Raw genomic sequence first — 22,450 nt, 5'->3', positions numbered from 1 at the left:
TTGGCATAAATGGCCAAAATAATTCGACGATGATACACACTCATACTTACCTTTTTGTTTGCTTTTATTTATTTTACTAGCCAATTAATCCATTTAATCCGGTTTATTATTGAAGTTGTATGCACCGCAATGATTATTTCAACTGTATTAATACGGTTGTTTATCAATTTTAAATTTGGTTCTTATTGGATTTGTTCAATATTGAGTTCCGCACTGCAGATAGTCTTGATAGTTGAAAATAACAAGGAAAAACAATCACAATTTTTTTTCGAATCGAATTTTTTTTTTCCTTACACTCAGAATAATCGCGAAAGTTGCTCGAGATGATGATCAAAAGAAATTTTGAGCTGATGTGTCTAAGCAATCGATAAAATGTGATTTAAATTATTGTTTAAAAGTTTATTCTTTCCTCGATTTATTTTTACTGTTTTCAATCGTATATTGATTACGATGCACAATTCACATGAACAACCGGAAAATGCATTTGGGAATTGAATGATTGCAACAAAAATGCACAGATACGCTTCGATCTTTTGTTAGTGTTCTCCAATGATTTGGCATTTGATGTGTTATCATCACACTGACAAGCACAGATATGGGGAATAAAATGTGTGTTTTTTCTTTGCTCGAAACAAACCAATTCAAAAGTGTCCAAACTTAAGGTAAAAATAAGCAATAACTTATTTAACTCAAGTTTAATTGCACGCTACGTTTACTGGTCGGCGCAAATCGTTAAAACACAATGCACATTTGAAACGAATTGAGAAAAAAAAATAGATAAATAAATCAAAACCACGCACACCAAATGATAAAATGAATTCCTTTTGGTTCGTTTTCTTCGTTTTGGAATCACAAATACACGCACGTCATGCAGACGAAGGATTCGATTTAAAAGAATCTCTCACATAATTTAAGTGTGCAACACACCATATAAACATATGAAATAAAACGGTTTGATAAAAAGAAAGAGAGTATATATACACAGATGATGGGACGTTGAATACAGAGAGAAAATTGTTGTGTACAACCTCACTGTACGACGAACTAAACAAAACTGAAAATGAAACCGAGAGTTCATCATACAGAAATCTTATTCTATGTTTGTTGCTGTTGGTGCTGCTGCTGCTACCACCTTCGTTTCGTTGTAGTTGCCGCATCACAGCGAGCGAGCGGAACCGTGCTTCTCTATTATACAGACACTTTGCTGCCTCGGCTGCTTTGCAACGGACGCATAATATACGCAGAATGACTGAATGTGTGATTTTTGTGTTGTTTAGCGGTCGGTATATGTTGCCGTTTTTCAGCATACGCTGAATGCTGCATTATGTACATGTATTTGTTTTGATATTATTTTTATACGTACTTCTATTCTATTCTCATGCGAAAATATGCATTTCATTTCGATTGGTCCAAGTTGAGTTGCCAATTTCTGCGACCACCACATACACACACACACACACTCCTTTGGATGCTTTGCAACCATCACATTGTAATTAAATGAATGCGGCATTTTTCGAAGCGGCATAATAATGCTACTGCGAAAATCATGTGTAATCGATGTGCATGTGTATGCAAGTATTATTTCTTTGTGTGCAAATCAATATAAGACCTGCCATTATTTTGGACAATTCAATCCCCCAACTGAAATGCGTAAAATTTTATCAAGCCGATTATCAAAATGTTAAGAAAATCTGAAGAGAAAAGGGGGAAAGAAAGTTCATGCACACACTCAAGTCAAAGACACTTGCCCATTTTTTTTTCAGCCATTCCGAAGAGACAGCGGAAGAGAAATGCACAGAGAGAGAAAAAGATCTTGCTCACGTATGATACAGACGTATTCTTGGGCAAAAGAAAAATGTAGCGATTGTCTTCTCAAATTGTTTTAGCAGCCATGCATAACGATGTCTTGGTTAAGGCGATCCAACAATGAGATAATATAAATAGAATAGAGTTTCCCATCTATAATATTTATATATATATTAAAAAAGAATCTACGATATTTTCCTCCTTGTATCCATGTCTCTTATGTCTTTTGCTCACTCACTCTCACATATTGTGTCCCTGCTTTGAGAGCCACACAGACAATGAAAAACAAACGGCATAGAATTAATATCATCATAATACAAACGTTGTTTGCACCGAACAGAAGAAGAAAAACGTGGAAGCAAATAACAAATATATGCGAAAAGGAATTTCACGAGAACCAAAACCTAGAGAAAGAATTGTATCTTAACTGAAAACTGTTGTATTGTTATGTTATGCTATGCTATGATCATCGAATAGCAAGACAAAGACATTTAAACCGCTTATTTTCAATGAATTTTTACCATTATGCGTCAGATAAATGTAATCACATAATTTGCATCGCGAACACATTTCATATGAATCAAGAATTATGAACGCAAAGAATGAAAGGAAAACGATCAAATATTGTCTAATAAATCATTTGATTGCATTTGTGCAAAACAGACGCATCAAGATGCGTTGTATATTTAATCATCATATAAACTTACCGGAACTAATGGGTCATTGTTATGGTTAACAACATTAATTTACGATAGCACATTTGTCCACAGCATTTATGTTTTCCGTAATAATAGTTGGAATATGGTAATTTTTAGCCGAGTTGAACAAGATAACATTCACTTACGATAAAAACACAATTTTTCTATGGTCACACCTCACTAAGAATCTTTGGTTCTTCAATATGCTTACCCTTTTCTTTTAGCTTGTAGATGTGAGCACGTCGAAGATTTTATAGGGCAATAATGGCAAAAATTTTAAGAGAGGCCCGACAAAAGTCAATTTAATTCGCATAAAAAATAGTTGCAGGGGAAGATTTTAGCCAAAAAAGAAAATTGAAAAAATTTGTCTCGTCGAAAGACCGTACCAAATTGACAAATAAATTCAATTTTTAGAGTGGGTATCCACCTATATTGTAGGTCACTGGAAGTATCAATAAAATATGCACCATTTTCCGAATGCGCCTTTCGTCGTTCGAATTGTATGGAAGACTTTATAACGGTAAAAAATACGCACAAAATTGTCGTATTGACCAAAAGTGACTTGAAGTGCTTTCAAGCTTCATACGTACCAGCATTTGAAAGGTTTAACTTGCGCTCGGAATAAAAAGTTTTGAAAGCTTAATCAAGCTCCAGAAACATTTGTTTTTTTTTTTTAGTTCAAAACACATCAAATTCATTTAATTTTATAAAAAAAGTTCTTTACACAAAAATATACATGACTAGTGACGATTAGGGAAACATATTCAACGATAAAATATACATCTAAAAAAAGAAACATAGTTTCACGTATGCGAATTGTCGATTGTTAATCATATTCGACATATTTTCTCTTCTCTTACCGAAAATTAACAATTAATTAAAAAAAAAACATTAGATTTCGAGGTAAACTGTTGGTTAATCCAATCGTTGAAGTTCGGTTGTTGTTGGTTTATAAACACGTTCGCGTGAATATCGCCTTATTCCATCATCGATGAACTTAACACGACTGGGATGATCAGTTTCTGGATCAAAGGCAGCACCAAGTTGTTCGCTACATTGTTCAATTTCTTGCATTTCAAAATCGGCGCCCAAAATGCAACGCAATAACATTACAAAACCTGCTAAAAGCCATAAAAATATTCGAATGTATGCCACACACTTGGCCAATTGAAAATTGGTCGATGCATCAAAAATAGTGGTATCCTTTATGCTGAAACGATTTATTAGAAAATCACATTGGATTTCATGGTTTGCAAAATGTTGCTTGAATTCATCACAAAAATCATTCAAATGACTGTTTAAATATGCTGCATAGATGACACAAAAAATTGCAAAAACGGCAAAACATACAACAGCCGGAACAACGAGACGCCATGCCTTATGAATTGTCCTATTTAAAGAGAGAAAGAGAGAGAGAGAGAAGAGATTTTGTGTTAAGTAATTCAAAGAAAATATTTTATTGTCGAATTGATTATCGAATTGTTCATACTTGAATGCACTTCGTTCATCTTCACGACGACTTATTAAGATCAAAACAATCCAAACGACAGTTACTGTAATTTCAATTACTGGGAAATAGTAGTATAATAAACAAGTGTTGGCATCACCCCATCTTGTGCTTGCTTCGTTTATTTGATCTATCAAATGAGTGAGAATGAGAAAGAAAGAAACATGATTTCATTATTTTTCGGAATGCAATTTTATAATATTTCAATTGCGTTGTACTTACAATTTGAAAAGAAATCGGAATCGTTTGCCGGAATGGTGACCGTCAAGTGTGACAGATTTGCACGTTCAGTTGTGCTACGTACTAGATTTTGACGATTGCTCAATATTTGATAGATTTGGGTTTTTGGTTGGGCATTGTTCTCATCAATTTCACGTAATTCTTTTGACATATAATATGTTTTAAATTCGTGATACATGTCATTCACTTTTTTACCATAAAATTCGGAATCTTCTCTGGTCGCATTTGTTAATGCATCGCCAATCGATGGAATACGTTTAAACATTAATTTTGCACCCGGCACACAATTGTCATGAAAATTTGAAACCAACGCTGAGAATGCATACGATGACAGCAAACAAGTGATCAAAATGGTAACCAACAAAAAGATTATTAACCCTGAAAGAACATTAATTCAAATGATATTATCGAAATTTGGAAACAATATGTAAATTAAATTGATTTGTTTTGAAAACATAAGTTGAGCGCCTGTTTTTGTTTATCACAGATGAATTAATCAATGGTCGAAAGAGATCGCATTGCTTCTGATCTCATTCCAACTATGCTATTAACGGCTCCACCACACAATTTTAAAGGAGTTAATTATGTATTTATACTTGTGTTCTTGTTCTAATGCGCGTGGGTTTTGCACGAAAAGAGTTTACTCCGTAGTCTCGTTGTTTATATTCTTTTCTCGTTTTTTTTGTTCATCGTTCATTGCTTTCAATCAAATTGATCACATATATATCTTACTTCTTTCATCGCTCTCGTCAATCTTTGACCTTCACATTTCACACTGACTTTTCGGAGTGTTCAAGCGGTGCACAATTTAGAAATTGTTTAATTCAATCATAATGTATTTATTGATTTATGGTGGTAGTGTGGTGAAGAGTCGAAAACATTCGACTACTTGTAATCGTTAACGTTTATTATGAATAGTAAATTGGATTTTTGTCCATCGACTGGGATTTGATTTTCGTTTATAAACACAGCAATGTCATTACCGTGCCACGCAATTTGTTTTTGGGGAATGGTTTTAAGGTCGACGTCAGATTCAAAGTTATGTCAGTGTCTCCAACAAAATAATCCATTTAAGGAATTTTACTACGATATTTTTACATGAGCTCATAATGTGTTCATCAGACATTACCAGAAAAGTTAAACGAAAAAAAACACTCAAAATCACAATAAAAAAAACAAATGGATTTAGTAACTTACATTTCCAGCACTTGTGCATCACTTTTGAGTCTTTTTCAATAAGTATGTAATTTCCCATTTTTAAAGAGTTTTTTTCTTTTTTTTTTAACATTCAACTTTGTTCACATTAATATCACAGTTTATGTTTAAATGCGATAAATGATTGTATAGAAAACGCCAATCGCATGTGTTCACTGTGATTTGACAACAACAACAAAAAACTATAACGGTTGCATTAAAATAAAAACGAAAAACACGTTCCAAGAATGTAATTATCAACGATATTTAAGAATCTCAAGAAATAATGTCACAACTTGAATATGTGAAAATATTAGAACTTTGCATAAAATCCAAAAAACGAATCTCACACATAATCCAATTAAAATGTTGCAGCAGACAAAAAACAACTGTGAAAAGTGTAAAAATATTTCAACGAAATAACTGCGAGCGCCATTCGTTCCACTTCTAAAAGCGATCAAATACTAACTTTCCGGACATTTAACAGTGAAACAACCCAGTCTACATCAAAGAATCAACTGAACATATTTGTTTACATACTATTTTTTTTTGTTTTGTAGTATATATATTTCAATATATCCAAAAAAAAATCTCAATATCGCGTCGAGTCGCTTGCGAACACATCACAAATCCATCTACGAGTGTGTGACGCCATCAAACACAAAATAAATTTATTATTGTAATTCATTCACGATATGGCTTTTGTGAGCACTGTGTATATGCTAGCCGAGCGACGAACAGCAGCGTCGTTGTGTTCGTCGTCGTCCACGAGGCATTGGAAATGCTTATAGTCAGTGGGAACCATATGAAATAACAATTCGAGAGCGAATAAAAAAGAATGCGCGCACGCGAGCCCACAATATCATAGAAAAGAGCAGTAACAATGGTCGCAGCACGCATGCATTCACTGAGTTTAGAGTTGAATTTGTTTGACTTCTACTGTTCGCACACTCGACTGAACGATGTAATTCTTGTTTTTCTTTCTGTTTTGTTTTAATCACAGCTATAAACTTCTTTACGAGTATTATACCTCGTATTAATATATATGGGTTTTTTTATTTCATGCACTTTTTTTTCATCATCTGTATAAAACACATCGATTGAATCATTTGACCAATTTACTTGGAAATGAGGCATTGAATCAAATCGATTGTGGCCGGAAACATTGTTGCTACGTTTCATTGAAATTCACATATTGTTTACTATACAAAATAAAACAGGTGATAAAGTCATATCGAATGAAAACAATGCCTTTTTGTGCTCTTTACATCGGTGGAAATGAAGTGAAAACTATTTGCTGCACACTTGATCACACCATTCTCTTGAGATCGAATCCCAGGACATGTAATAAAATCATTGTCATATGGTCGCATTTTGTTCAATAATCAATTTTAATTATCTTTAACGCCACCACACACACACACACATACACCAAAAAATATATATCGTGAAGCCAGGGTTATTTTCTATATTTGATGCTGACTACATTAAATGTGTTTTTTACGTTGTTTTAGCGAAACCTCGAATGTGCTGCTGTTGAGCTGGACATAAATTTATATATTCCAAATGACATCATCGCTGGTTTAGACAAAATGTAAATGAAACAATCATAAATTCATTTGATTCGGTTGTCGTTGGTATGATATTCCTTATTATTGTTTTCACTTTGGTGCGGCTGTATTGTTTACATGTATTGAAAGGCTTCACAAAATTAATGAAGATACCGAAAGAGTGAAATGGTAAAGGTGGACAGAAATAAAAAAAAAATGAGAAACAAACAAAAGCAACATTTTATGCTTATTCGATCATTGGTATCTGCGCAAATAACTCAATCCAAGAAAGTGAACCGAATATTTGAATACAGAAAAGAAAACAAATAAACCGTAATAGATTCATATTTGTTCGAAGCATGTAGGTGAGCATTTATTACCGGTATTGATAAATTAATGGTGCTTGAAAACAGGACAAGACCATTAAAAACGAACACTCCTTTCAAACGCCGAACAACACATCATACTGATTCGTTAAAATGGTTACGACTAATTAGAGGTGAAAAATTCTGAAAATTATCTCTATAAAGTATATAATAATATGCACGAAGCAAATCTTTTACAATTATTATGATAATTTTTTTCGATGATTTGAAATGCTTTTGTTCATTGTTTTTAAGTATTGTGTAGATTCATAGTATTTGTTTTCTCGCAATAATACACGAAACTTCACAGTTGAATGCGAAACAAACAATTCAAAGTGAGTGCCGGCCTTACAAAAGATAAATTGCGTTGCTTTTTTTTTAATTCTTCAAAGAACAAAAGTGTTGTGTCAGAGAAATTTCAAATTCTGGTGGAAGAAAAATTAAACTTTGCAAATGTGTAATTGTCTGGTTGACTGATTTTTTGTACGTCGTTGGAACATTTTTCGATGATAACACTGGTTTTGGTTTCGTTGAAAGGACTGAATTAAAAATGTTGTGTGATAGTCATTAGATTTTGGCTGTTATCGGGTCATATTGGTTGCCATGAAACTAAAACGCACTACATAATAACGCACTTTTGACACGCAATTCCCACACACTTTGAACGAAATAGGCGACATCGAAAGAAGTGGATAGTCAAATTGGAAAAATGTCAAGTAATAGAATTGTTGAAATTAATCGTTTTATCAGCATGTTCTTGAAACCCACATTCACCGCTTATATTATTCCGTTTTAAATATATTTTGTCAAAAATCATAAAAGGAAGGAAGTACATTTCTACAAGCATATAAAAAATTGTTTACAAGCACTGAAAAGTATACTATGTGGTTATCTGTGATACGCTTTTTTATCACAATAATGTGTCAAAACACTATTTTTAAAATTTAATTTCAAATATAATTGAAACTTCTAAAAAATATATGTTTAAGAACGCGAATCGAAATATAAGCACATTGCACCTTTCAGTTGATCTTATTTTGACAAATAAGAGGTCAGGTCTTTTTTCGGTCCCATGAGATTCCATTATCAAACTTTATACAGACCTGTATTTGGGTTGATGTATTTTTTATGCGATGAAAAAAATTGAAATAAAATGTATTGTAAATTATAGAAGAATAATTACCTCAGATAATATTTACCTTAATCCAATCAAGATAATACTTTAAAAATAAAAGAAAAAATATTTATTTTGATTTTAAATCCTCTTTATTACGGTTTTTTTCGAATGGAAATATTTAAATTTTTTCGGATAAACAAAAATGAAACAAATTTATCGTGTTCATTTCAAAAATTACTATGCTAATCAATTATTTATTATCAATTAACGGAAATATTGATTTTTTTTCTATATACTCATCTTTGTAGTCGTTTTCTTTGTGCAAAATACAAATGTTACAAAACATAACACGAACATTTTTCATAAAAATATATAGTACAATTTTGTATCTTCTAGTAATATGTGTGATTTCGAAGAAAATAAAATTATTATGATTTTCTTTGAATTATCTACAATTTTCTAAGTATAGTAAAGATCGTTTTTAACAAGGATTCTTGGAGCTTGAGAGAGAATGTCGCCGTTAAAAAAATTTACTTATGGGCAAAAGGATCGAAACAAAATTCATTCATATTTTTTTTTTTTTAATTAGATTGAATTTATGCATATGGTTTTGTAAGATTTAAGGTTAAAAATTTAAAAATACTGTCAAAATATTTAGTAATTTGATTGATATAGAGTCTATTTTAAATCGTAATGGCTATTGGAAATTGTGATGTAAATACTTTTGGTTATCAAAAAAAGAAAGAGATACTATTCTTCAAAATTTTCTCTTCGCACAGAATTAAACACATTTTTCGTTTCTTTTGTTACGACGATTATACAATATATATATAGAACGTTTATCGCAGCGAAACTCTTGCCCAATTGTCATAGCAGTATTTCATTTATATAAAAAAGAAACTTGCCAAATTTCTTCTTTTAAACTAACAATAAATTATACAGTGAAGCTTTAATTCCAACAAAAATCGGAACACATTAACCTAAGAATGAACATAATAAATTATATCAAACAAAAATTAGATACGCTTAAGTTAGAAATACAATAATAATAAATAAAATTGACACAGAGAAAAGAAAACATTATTGCATAATAATAATTAATGATTAATTAAATTTTGAATCTCTCTTCACATGGACGCAAATGTTGGTTGTTTTAAATTATTACACGCTTTCATTTACTCTCTCTCTTTCTCTCTCTCTTTTTATCTTTCTCTAGAGCATCTCCATCTTCTTCACGCTATTCTTTCATCATCTCTCCGAAAATAAAATTTAGCCGTTTATTTCTATAACATAAAAAAGAGGGGAATCATTTTCAGCTATGAAATACTTGAATCTAGTTGCAATTTTCACAAAACAAAAATACAGGACATGCCACAAAATAATACAGATTTCTATAAAAATAAATATCTATGAAAGTGAAAAAAATATATAACCAAAAACGTTGCATAATTTTCATCGTATTTTACATCGTACATGTTTCGTTGGAAACCATACCGTACGTATCATATTTTAGATGGAATATTTCAAGAGTTTTTGTCATATTTTTTACATTTTCTTATGTAGATAGCAATGTCAAGGCTTTCATTTTCTTTGGTCGAGCGGTTTTTTCATGTATAATTTCCATTTTCTTTCTTTTTTGTCGTATCAAACTCCATTTGCCATAGAAAAATGTAGATCCACAGATTGATTTAAGAACCAGATATTTACTCTGCTATTAATTATATTTTGACGGATTTGAACCGTTTTTGTTATCAAATCTACTTAAATTTCCTGGTAAATGTTCCGGCTTGTGTTGGACTTTCCGGCGGCGTATTACCTTGACTATGTTTTTTTGGTGCACTCTTAAATGGATGCAATTGGCGACGATGTGGCCGAGGTGATGGGTGATCAATATTTACAGCGCTTATTATCTGATTTGGAATGTCACGAACTGATAATTTTGCCGTCTCAGTTTGCGGCTGACTCCATTCTAGAAGTAAAATGCAATTTTTATGAGTATAAATTTTCGATGTAATGATAAAAGCCAAATATTAAATATATTATTTAAAGTAATACAAACTTTTCGATTGATTACGATAGCTGTTGTCAATCATTGCGGATGCAAGCGAACTATTTGGATTAGATGGTATGTTATGGCTTAACATACACGGGCTATATACACGTGATGTAAAATCTTCAAATGTATTGCTGTCTTTGTGTCGCGTTGCAATCGTATCCAATGAACGTTTTCGTTCCTCATAACTATAAAAGCACAGAAAACAGCCATTAAATATAATTGCATTTCCAATTTTGAAATGGTTTGAGTTAAAGAGAAAAGTTGTTTCTTACAATTGTTGATAGAATGTTAACGATGAACGTTTGGCTCGGCTTGCATTGATTGCTGTTGCTCGTACAAGATTGGCCAAACATGCACCGCCAACAATCGATTCATCTGTGATCGGACCAAACCATGGCACTTCCGGTTTTCGATTAACTGTCACACGAAACAGACCACTTTTTAATGGATAAATTACGATTAAAACATCACAGAATTCCGTTGGTAGTATATCACGGCGATAGTCTCGATAATGTTCACTCCATACAATATGCACTTCATCATTGCCCAAATGTCGTGTTTTATTGAGAATAGCTTCGGAACTATCGTATGGCATTCGAGTTGCCACATGATAAATCACCTGAAACGATAGAAAAATAAAAATCTGCCATTGGTTGTTACATGCAAAGTACAATTACCTCAAAGAATGGTGTTGCATAATACGGTGATGTTTGACCACATCCTGTACGTGGTAATCCACCTAAGAATCCATTATGCGATTCCAATTCAACTTCCCAACCCAATGCTGATACGAACATCTCGTAAGTACTGCTGCCGCATGAATTTCTACATGGAGAACAGGCAAATAATATCGAAATTATAAAGCAACGTCCACCAATAAAGTCGAACATCAAATATATACCTAAAAATGCTGTTTTTATCTTCTTGCCCGCTGGCCACATAAATCACTGCCACTTTGTGTGTTTCACGGCATCGTTGAATGTCCAAATTTCGAAGCTCACGTAATAGTTTATCCGTACGTATCAATAGATGGGTGCGTTTTCTTCGTTCCCAGCCAGCCAAACCAAGTTGGCTGAATAGCAATTTACAATAATGGAATTGTGTATCATTCTTAATTAGACTATTATTGGCTGAACGGGTTCCATCGCTCTTATTTCGATTAAAATGATCTTCGCGCGATAATCGAACCGGAATATTTATATTTTGAGTACTTTGCACCGCCTTGAAATCTTGTTCCAATGACTTTTGATTTAGGATAATTGATATGGTTTGCGCCTCCAAATGTGAACCCAATGGCGTTGGAGCAGCTGCATTTAAAAATGAACATGGCTCTTCCAAACATTCGGGGCTCGTATGACCAATGTATTGTAACAACTGAAATGGAAAATCAACAAAACGATAAGAAAACAATTTTTTTAAAATAAAATTGATGGAGGAAAAAGAACTAGAAGATCTTACATCGTCTAATTGATCTAAATCCGGTGCCAAATCATTTGCAACTGGAAGTTGATTGGGTGGACGATGACGCAAGGTATGTTGACGCGGATTCAATGGTAAACCAACGGTTGATATTAATGGATCAAGCGATGCACCGACCAAAAAATTTCTAGCACCATGATGGCTCATTGCAATTTGTGCTTTGTCCATAAAATATTTACTATCTTGATTGGCGCCAATTTGTAAATTCGGTTTTTCATCGATATTGTCAATATTTGTGATTTGTATTTTTGGTTCACGATATAAAATGCTTGCATCCCAGCATGCTTTACCATTCAAATCACGCAATAGCACGCGCACTTGTCGATCGGCTGTAACCAGACCAGCCGTTATACCGCCGCCGGGTAATTTCAATGCGGATAATTCAATAAAACTGGCGACTAGACATGGATTCAATAAAAACATTTGTAAATTGGCGGCATTAAGTACTTGCGATGTTAAATCAACGGAATCTCTTGCATTGATTGTTGCATCATTCGGTTGTGTCAAACCCATGTCATCGTGCTCATCGACAATTGAGCTCAGTCGCGATGCACCAATTCCCATTGGAAAATGTCCCAAATTTGTGACCAAATGCATGGCAACCGTTTTGGCACACAAACGTATAGCATTGATACAATTCTGTGTTGTTTCAGCCGTTTGAAAATTTGCTTCGCTTGACGATGGAAGTCTTACATCATCCACTAGGATTGTCATATCGAAATCCTCGTCGGGCGTAAATAATTTAATGCGATCAGTTTGAGCTCCAGTTCCAATTTGATGTAATATTCGCAGCACAATCAATACCAAATTGTCCGTTGAATCAGCCGACAGTGTTTGTATTAAAATATTTGTTGGAATTGACATACAAAATTCGCCTAAACACAACAGCAAAGCGGTTAAAACATGTTTATCACTCTCTTTTGGATGCGTTACATTTTGAATTTCCAACGCAATGCAAATTGATTTAATTATAAGATGTGGCAAACGATCGATTTCGGCAATTTGTTTTCCTTTATCGGCGCACAATTTTAATGATTCAGCTGCAACGCGTGCAATTGTCCGATGTTTAAATTGAATAGCTTGTAAAATGACTTGAATTGCTTCTTTGATACGTGGATTTTGTGGTGATAACTGTTTGCCGGGTGACGATCGTTGCCCTTTGTATGTGACATTTTGTTGGAAACTTTTTTGCGATGAATGTATTTGGCCAAGTGTTTGTAAAATCCATTGAGCAAGCGCTGAAATCGCAATGCATCTTGCCTTTGATGTTGGTTCACGTCTTGCACATCGCAATATAACATTTAATACATGCTCTTGAATGTCTGGACAATCGACAAGGGTTACATGCGGTTCTGATGGTTGTAAAAATTGCTTTGTCAATGATGTACGTGGAAAACATAATAGCGAACTTAGCAAACCGGTCACTTCGGCGCGTGGCACACTATTTGTTTCGGTTGAAGTTAATATTACGGTCGATGCATGCACTAAATCAAGCAAAAGTAACGAATGACCTGGCAAAAGTAAGCTTAGAAAACGTGGTCCGCCCAAATATCTTAGTACGGTATATGCCATTGCTCTGTCTTCGCCGGTTAATGCTTGATGCAATGCATGATAAAACAATGGCAATTGATCATTGCCCAAAGGTGGGCCATGTTTAACGATCGAACACAGCATTTGTAAGGCCCACAATTTACCATCACGATATTGATAGTCCAACGATAGTGCACCGTAACACCATGCAGAAAAAATACCAATCGGTGGCACAAGTGTTGGTGGATTTGGTGTACTTTGATTATCACTCGATATGCCTTGATTTTGTCGAATCTTGATCAAACTATCGGTGATATCAACAAGATGTTTAAAAACTTGAGCATGTAATTTTGGATTTAGAATTTTATTGACGTCACCAAGAGCGCCAAGCATTCGTTTCCACATAACAGCCGCTACATCTGGCAGCCAACCGCGTGCTGTGCCACCCATCAAAATAGATCTGCGATCGGCCGATTGTATATTACTATCATCTTGTGTATCAATGCTACTGGAATCGCCGGCCAACATATCAATTTGAATCGTGTCTTTTATACTTCCACCTTCGATGCCATTCGATGCCGTCGGCGATGGTGTTCGTGATCCCCTTGTACTTTCGCTCATCGCATTACACCGAATCGAATCAAGTGACAGGGCTCTTCGCAATGGAGCCGCACCACAGTCACTACTTTGTGACAATTTCGAAACATTTAATGTTTCACTGCTTATGCTTATTGATGACGGAACACTAGATAACAGTTTATTCAGTGAACATTCAACGTTTGTCGGCAATGTTGGTACTTTTGATGGCATTTTCATACGTCGTCTGGCTCTTGATTTTCGCGTTGGTGCCAAGCTACCTTCGCTATAGCTTCGATTTAATGTTGTTGTACCGGATATGGTACGTTGTCGTCCAACTGTTGATCCTTCGTCCAGCTGTTCGGTTTGTTCATCGACAACTTCTGCTTTTATAACATTCGAAAGGCTGGCACTTTCACGATTCTCGGATGGTTGTTGTGTGGCAGCGACACGCCTCCGTTTGCCCTTTTGTTCAGCCAATCTGTCCAACGGAAGATCTTGTAAATTTAAATTGTATACTTGTCGTGCCATAACTCGAGTCAATGTTTGCATCGTTTTATTCCATTCAATAATTAATTCTTCGCGATGTGTCAACGATGATAAAACGTTTAAAAACTTTGACCATAATCCGGGATTCACCGGTACATTTGTATGGGCTCGAATCCATGTTACAATCAATGTTTGAAATACAGGCTGTGCCAAACGTCCGCCAAGATTGTTTCGCTTTGAATTTGGCGGTGCTTGACTTAAAATAACAGCCGTTATTTGTAATAGCACCAACAATAATTGTTCCCATGTTTTTGCATCCATTTTCGTGTTCATCACCATCGTTCGATAAATATTCAATACGCTTTTACATACATCGGTCTGTTCGTCGAGCGGTGTTGTTTCACGTGATTTTGAATGTAATACAACACTTGAATGGGCCGTTTGCACCATAAAAACATTGGCCGTATTTGTGACAAATACTTGCAGCACATTCTGAGATCCGGCACGGATCAAAAAATTTTCCTTTGTAATTGCGCCCAAATACGAATCCGTTCGTAATCGTTGATTTCGAGGTACTGTATCATGATTGCTGCCACCGCTGTTGCCATTATTCTCGTCTGGTTCCAGTAAAAATGGTGGCGGTGTACCGCTCATCCATTCTTTATATGTTGCAATTGCCGTTCGAATCGCACCAATTTGGGCACGCGTATAATAATTTAATAAGAATGCTTGACGATACACTTCGTGCACAAAATTGATATTATCACGTGTTGAATATAAAACATCTTTGATGAGATGCGGTTGCATGTAACCAATATATTTGGCATTTGACATAAAATTTGCTTGATCGGTTAAATCATCTTCGATATTCATAAAAATACGATTGTTACTAATCTTATCACGTGTATACATCGATATCCAATTCACTAAAACTACAACACATGAGCTCATCACTTCTTCGCGTTTGCTTATCGTTCGCATTACGGGCAAATCCAATTTTGGATCGTAAATCGATGTAAAATAATCAAAATTCGGACATATCAACGGCAAATAAACTTCTTTAAATCGTTGTAATAGGAATGCAAACGATCGCATATGCCGTTGCGCTGAATTGTCACGCCAACGTAATCCACCGGTTGCCCGAAGCATTCCATCCAATAACACTTCGAGTCCGTCACGTGGATCAGGTGCAGCCGTACGTTCGTTACTGGCTGGTGGTAACAATGGTGTTGCATCTGGTGATCGTACCGGATGTGCACCAGTATCATGAAACACCGATGCGCCCATTTCACCTTTCATATTCGGATGACTCATTAAATCATTTGTCAAAAATTCCGTTTCGGCCAAACCAATTTGACCCTTTTGCGGTATATTCAGTCCAGGTATCAGTTCGGTAAACATTTGATGTACATGCGGTGGCGCATTTTCGCATAGAGCTTGATACCAGAGCAGAAAAAATCTGAAACACCAAATCAGAAAATATGTGTGAACGTTCATAGTAAAATTTATGTGTGTGTGTGTGTGTTTTTTTTTTTTTTTTTACCTCACTCCTTCTCTTCGCAATTTTGAGCTGTTGCCATGATGTAGCAATTTGGCCATTACACGGCCCAATGAATGGCATTGCCATCTTCTGGCCACCAATTCTGGCAATAAATGCAATATTCTCCCCAGCAACCATAGCGATCCATCTAATTCTTCACGATGCGCTTTATGCACTGTGGATATATAAAAAAAATATCGATTTTTATCTCAATTTTTGTACGCAATGAAACAATATTACCTAGGGGGTAGACACGTGGAATAGGATTAGACTTTTTAGTGTAAAAATTCGAGAAATTAAAGTGGAATAGAGAATTCAGTAGCTGGATTCACATGGATTCACTAATCCTGTGTATGGAATAGCGAAAATGGGTTAATTCAAAGTTTTTGTAATCGATAGTACAGAATTTGATAAAAGCATTGAACTTGTTTTGAGATAGTAATTTGTTCTTTTTTGAAATATTTTTTAGTTCAAAAGTCGATTACAAATTTACAAAACAATAGATACACTTTCTCAAAATTTTATTGATGAAAAAAATAATTTTAATTATCAATAACAAAATGTTATACTCCAGTATCGATAAATAAGTTTTCAACAAAGTGAATAGCGGCGAAATGTGAGATCACATTTGACAATGAAATGACGAATTGGTGGAATAGTAGGATTAGTGTTTTTATATTGGAATCATGGTTTAATCGTTTGTGTCTCCCCCCTAGAATATTACTAATCTAAAAAGTTATACGTGACAAAAAAGGCGTGCCAAGTTTTTTTTACATTCGAACGATATCTAAAATGATACATTCATTATACAATTTCTATATAGACTAAATGGAATTATATGAAGTTTAATTAGTATGCGGTGTAATTAAATATGATACAAGCAAAACATTAACTAAATTAAATTCTCAAGCATAAAACCAGGATGGGTAGTCAAAATTACAGGTTTCAATATGAAGATCGCTGTTAAAATAATTATGTATTACGAAGTCAGTAATCAGAAGAATAATGTAACAAAAGAACTAATGCGATTTTTTTTTTTGCTTTTGGAATAAAACATAAACATCAATGCGATTAGTACTGAAGCGGCCAAAATCATCAAAAAAAATACATGAAAGAATAAGAGCATGCCAACAAAAGCATTTGTATCCTTCACTTACCCAGATGAAATAAATTTTCTGTACACGATTCCCATTTTTTTTTTGGTTCGATACAATGTACAAAGTAACATGGATATAAACAAAATAGAGGAAAAGAGAAAAGAAAGAGAAAAATAAATACGAAGAGAAATTTGTGTTAAGACATTTTAATGGGTTTTAATTAAAGTAATCAAGTGCACCATTGTAATTGCAAATTGATTACGAGCATGTGCATATGTGTTGGGTTTTTTCTCTCTTCTATTTGCTTGATCGTTTATACAATTTGAATAGAATGTGAAAAATGCGCGGATATACAAAACATTTGTATAATCTATATAAAATGTACTAACTCAACTGAAACCCTTTGCCAATATTATATTGAATAATAATAATCAATTTGAATGAAAGCACAAGGTTTTCGATTGTCGATTTTCACTGTTTGAACTGAATGCATTTTGCATATATCATCTGTGAAGATTGTGTGTTAAATGAGTGATTATGATTATATCATTTGTGTGAACTATTTATGCATTCGTTTTGTTTGGCCGTCGGTGCATTTCTCTGTGTGTACAATGTACATCAATCCAATGTTTATGGTTAACATATCTATACAGGTCCCACTTCCACCATTTGAAGACAACAGTATTTGTTATGATTATTGTATGCATGTGTAAAAAAAGGATATCTTACCTCTCTGTCGTAAATTCGTTTCGGCTTGTACAAATGTGTCGTAGAGTATGAAGTAGACATGACTGTAATTCGATTCGAAAATTGATTTCGCCTCATCGATATCAACGTGTTCTGCAAATACAAAAAAAAATTAAATTAAATTTTGCTTGAACAACATAGAACGAAGTAAAGAAAAAGAAAAAAGAAAGGAAAAACAAAAAAAATAACATTAGTCACGGTTGTGTATTTGTAGCTGTCTGATAGTGTGTTGTCGGTAAACCGTGACACTTTTATTGGTATGCTTATTATTTGCTCTTGACTGAAAAGCGAAAAAAAAAACAAAAAATAGGCCAACAGATCTCTCGAACAAGACTCTAGGCTACTTTGCCAATGGCGCCATTCGACAAAATGACACAATGAAAATTGGCAAACAACATGAATCGCATTGAAATGTGGAAAATGAATGAATAATGCAATATACTTTTGTTATATTTTAAAATGCATAAATTAGTTGAACATCAACGCATAAAATCTTATCAGTTGGCTTAAATACAATTTGGCAAATTTTGCAGTAAACAAAATTTTAACGAATGCATGCCGCAAAGAATACATCTATTGAATAGAATGTTACTTTCTTGATATTACGTCGTACAAAGTACTTAACACTGTTCGAATTGGCTTCGATCTCAATTCAGACGGATCATACTAATTAAACCGAAACATCATCAAACAGGCCAGTAAACTGTTTGCCTGATTTCCAATTCGCAATTGAATGGAAATCGTGGAAACAAATAATAAAAGACATGCGCGATCATTGAATGTGTACGCATCGCAACGTTTTACAGTAATTCTGGATGATGAATTGGTATTTCTGAGTTGTTGTTATTGTTTTTTTTGTTATATTTCATTCTGGAACAAAGTGTACAAAACATCGATTCGAAGTAATAAACAAACCAAAGAGCGGAAAAAAGCCACTCTCAGTTATGATGGCAACAAGAGCACCAGCAACGAAGCATAGGCACGTACACATTTTGCAAGAGAAAAAAAAAACGGTAAATAAAATGTTTAAATTTGTAAAAGTCTATGTGTGGTTGAATACCATGGAAAAACAACAACAGAAAATAGACTAAAAGAAAGAAATAGTTGACTATATAGTTGGTATCTCACTCTTTCTTTGTGAATATTGTTCGTACAATGGGCTTTTTCATTTCTTTTGTATAACTCAAGCACACTCTATTAAAAGAAACGACTTTTAAATGGGTAGAGTGTGAGTGAACCGCTGAATGTATTCTCTATCGTGATCATGAAGTACAATCATGTTGTTTCCCATTTATGGCCAAACACACCAATCGCACAATTGATGTTAAAAACAGCAAAAACCTAGAATGATTCACATTGGTATATACAAACATTGCTTGATACATTCATATTCGGATGGCATATGCACAACAATAAAAACAAACTATTCCGAAAACCGACTATGACTCTTTTTTTTTTCATACAGTTAGAGATGACGAAGCGGTCGCGGCAAACGACATCGTATACAAGAAAACAACAAACATTCACAGCCTCACAACTGTACACATATATGCAGGAATTGAGAGGAGAAATGAAAGAGATAGTGTATGTGTGTGTGTGTGTGTGTTTGTGTCACAGACACATACACATGTCATCGCAAAAGCATTCCACACCTGTGGATAAAAATTGACTTGATTCAATCCGGAATCCGTGATTTTCAAACATATTCACGGTAATTGTTTCGCTATCATATATATGCTTATTAATCAAACATTTAAACGAACACAATACCAACTAGAATAAAGATTGAAGCACCATTGCGAATGCTTATTTATTTGAATAATTTTTGTTTGATGTTTCTCTTTTAATTCAAACATTCAAAATAAAAAGGAATGAAATAAATTGCGAACGGCGCACGAATACCGTATAAGTGTTTCCACCCACTGTAAATGATTGCAGGTTTTTTTTCTGAATCGATTGGTATGCAAAATACACGATCGAATTGCTTTTGCTTTTTTTATTGTAAAGAAAAAAAAAATTGCCAAGTCAACCTTAAATGCTGGGCCCATTCTCAATTTTTTTTGGGGTATGATGTATTCATTAACTATCTGCCTGTTGTCTCACATTACGAGAGAGAGAGAGAGAGAGAGAGAGAAATTCATTGAAAATTAAATTTGCCTGAGTCAGTTAGACCCAAATGGCCTTTGTTTTATTTGAAAAATGGAAAAGAGTTCGCATTTGAGTTCTGAGTACAGTTCAAAGTATAGTAGAAAAGTAAACAACAGGTCTGGCTTCATTTGATATGCGATGGCAAAGAAATTAGAAATGTGTAGAAAATACAACAACAACAAAAATTCGAGGAAAAAATAGAGTTTGTGTCATCATCAAGAGCAAATATAGCGTTTCTGTTGACAAAATATTGATAGCAAAACGAAAGAAACATTGTCTTTTCATACTTCTTCTTCAATTTAATTTCATACACTTTACCTAATATGGTTTTGAGGTGTCGCAGTCGAGATGCCGTATCTTTTTTACTGTCTTGAATTTTCGATGTCAACTTTTTAACATCAACATGTGTCTTTTTTATAAACATGATGATGGCGACTCAAAAAAACGACGATGACGACGACAACGTCGACAGCAACAATCTAACGTTATTGGTTGAAATTTATGTTGTGGTTGTCTGATACATCAACACCAATTCTAATTACATAAAATAGCACTAAACGATGATGGTTAACGCGTAGGTATGGAATAATCATCAGTAAAAGAAATAGAGAACATTGAATTTAAAAAAAAAAAACTGACACAAACACTTCACTCTTACACATACACGATATTTATTTCAATGATTTAAAATTGATTTCAAAAATAACAAATATGCCCGATTTGGAAATCAATGTGTACTGTGGCCAAACCAAATGCACATATTAACTATAATAAATTGCATACACTCGATAAATTTCACTATTTACTTTTTTCTTCTTCTTTTCGTGGTTGTTTCTTTGTTTGCGTTCATGCCGTCACCGTAATTTCTAGTAGCAAAATATTTGCCATTTGGTTGGTGTATTGTCAGTGATTTTTTTTTTGTTGTCAATTTTTCTTCTTCATCACCATCATCATTGTCGTTGGGTTTTTTTTTCACGGAACTATTTCGCTCAATTGATAATTAACTGCGGTTCTGTTGAGGAAAAAGTAAATCCGATTTCATACGTATTTTTTTGCTACGGATTTGACAATTCGCCTAATTGTTTTGATTTGTTCGACTCGTGTCAAACAACGATTCAACTATAATAACACTCAATTTTTGCGCTCGTTTTTGTCTCACACATTTCAACAAAGAATGGGAGGAGAAAAACATATGCACATATATATTTTTTTCGTTGGTTATGGTGCTGTTATTCTCGATATTTTACAACATGATGCAAATTGTGGCTGGTTGGCCAATTCCATTTTGTATTGTACATTAGTCGGAATCACGTTTTTTACTCTTTCACTCCGTTTGGGTTTTTGCACATTTCGTCTATTGAATTGATATAATTTCCTTTTATCAACAACGCAAAACCATTAGAATGGAATAGAGACACAATTAAAAATTCACTTAGCACAAAACAAAACTAGGATTGAGCGAATTGTCCGTACACGAAATAAAAAGAAAGGTATGTACATAAATTGTGTGTGTTCAAAGTAAACTGCATATACACAACATTACCGAAACAATAAAAGAGAGGAAAAATATGAAGAAAATATTCGCCTTACACTCTCTTCGTACACATACACAAACACCGACTTTAAAATGATACACTCTTTTTTGTCGTCTTTTAAAAAGGGCTACCTCGAAACTAACAAATCAAATTGTGTATGAAGTAATCGCTTTGATTTGAAGAAATGAAGATGAAAGGTAGATGAACTTGAATCAATTGCAAATATAAGACATTATGTACTACACATTGTACAACACACTACAAGCTAATCGCTAAATTCAACTTGTGTGAATGGTTTTGGATACATATGAGAGAGTGAGAGAGAGAATGCAAAGAGAAAACGAATTGTGGGGACATTTCGATAGAAATTTACTTCACGATGTGATGTTCGTTGTGTGCACATATATTCATGTGTATGTGTTTGTATGTTTTGTCCATTACACGTGATTGTATTCGTATTTTGATCACAGGTTTGTATTTACGTATACCGTATGAATCGCTGACATACATTTGCACTGTTTATAAGCGCAACACTTCGCTGTTTGCGGTTCACCGAAGAAAAAAAAACAATGAAAATGACGGTATAACAAATATGGCTGATACCGATTGAACCGATTCACTTCATTCATTTCCACTGAATTTGTATAGATGGTAGCACAGTGCAGGCGAGCCTAATTCAAAACAAACGATAATACTATTTTATTCAACGGCTGTAAACAGCTCAACACTTAACAATGTGGAACTAGTTCTGCGAATTAAATTTTGCTAATAAAATC

At 34.0% G+C, this 22,450-nt stretch overlaps 3 protein-coding genes across 7 annotated transcripts in view; all 3 read right to left on the bottom strand.

Moving 5' to 3' along the window:
• LOC116337654 overlaps positions 1–1,044 on the bottom strand; it is an 83,604-nt gene extending 82,560 nt beyond the window's left edge. For 2 of the 3 annotated variants that reach the window (XM_031762403.1, XM_031762404.1), the window contains exon 1: positions 51–1,044. The gene's annotated coding sequence lies outside the window, so the exon portion shown is untranslated. The remainder of the gene's footprint in view (positions 1–50) is intronic. The other variant, XM_031762406.1, reaches the window with a different exon arrangement.
• Positions 1,045–3,227: 2,183 nt separating this feature from the next.
• LOC116337616 lies at positions 3,228–6,078 on the bottom strand. Its single transcript, XM_031762295.1, has 4 exons — positions 5,449–6,078; positions 4,234–4,629; positions 3,994–4,141; positions 3,228–3,894 (listed from the first exon to the last, which is right to left on the bottom strand). The coding sequence occupies exons 1-4, from the start codon at positions 5,537–5,539 to the stop codon at positions 3,420–3,422; spliced, it is 1,110 nt and encodes a 369-aa protein (XP_031618155.1). The 5' UTR covers positions 5,540–6,078; the 3' UTR covers positions 3,228–3,419.
• A 2,651-nt stretch (positions 6,079–8,729) lies between these two features.
• On the bottom strand, positions 8,730–21,921 carry LOC116337397 (probable Rho GTPase-activating protein CG5521). 3 transcript variants are annotated; one of them, XM_031761927.1, is made up of 11 exons: positions 20,458–21,921; positions 17,974–18,084; positions 17,305–17,322; positions 16,151–16,322; positions 11,992–16,066; positions 11,435–11,907; positions 11,211–11,358; positions 10,806–11,152; positions 10,537–10,718; positions 10,294–10,446; positions 8,731–9,760 (listed from the first exon to the last, which is right to left on the bottom strand). In XM_031761927.1, exons 1-11 carry the CDS (start codon positions 20,561–20,563, stop codon positions 9,747–9,749), a joined length of 5,799 nt encoding a protein of 1,932 aa, XP_031617787.1. In that variant the 5' UTR covers positions 20,564–21,921; the 3' UTR covers positions 8,731–9,746. The 3 variants fall into 3 exon arrangements, with proteins under 3 accessions (XP_031617785.1, XP_031617786.1, XP_031617787.1); XM_031761925.1 differs by having other exon boundaries at positions 8,730–10,446; XM_031761926.1 differs by lacking the exon at positions 17,305–17,322 and having other exon boundaries at positions 8,730–10,446.
• Between the last annotated feature and the right edge of the window lie 529 nt (positions 21,922–22,450).

The sequence above is a fragment of the Contarinia nasturtii genome, unplaced genomic scaffold (genome assembly GCF_009176525.2).
Source record: "Contarinia nasturtii isolate CC-2019 unplaced genomic scaffold, AAFC_CNas_1.1 Cnas_scaffold_285, whole genome shotgun sequence".
Taxonomy (NCBI): Eukaryota; Metazoa; Arthropoda; class Insecta; order Diptera; family Cecidomyiidae; genus Contarinia; species Contarinia nasturtii.
This window is presented reverse-complemented; position numbering and strand designations above follow the sequence as displayed.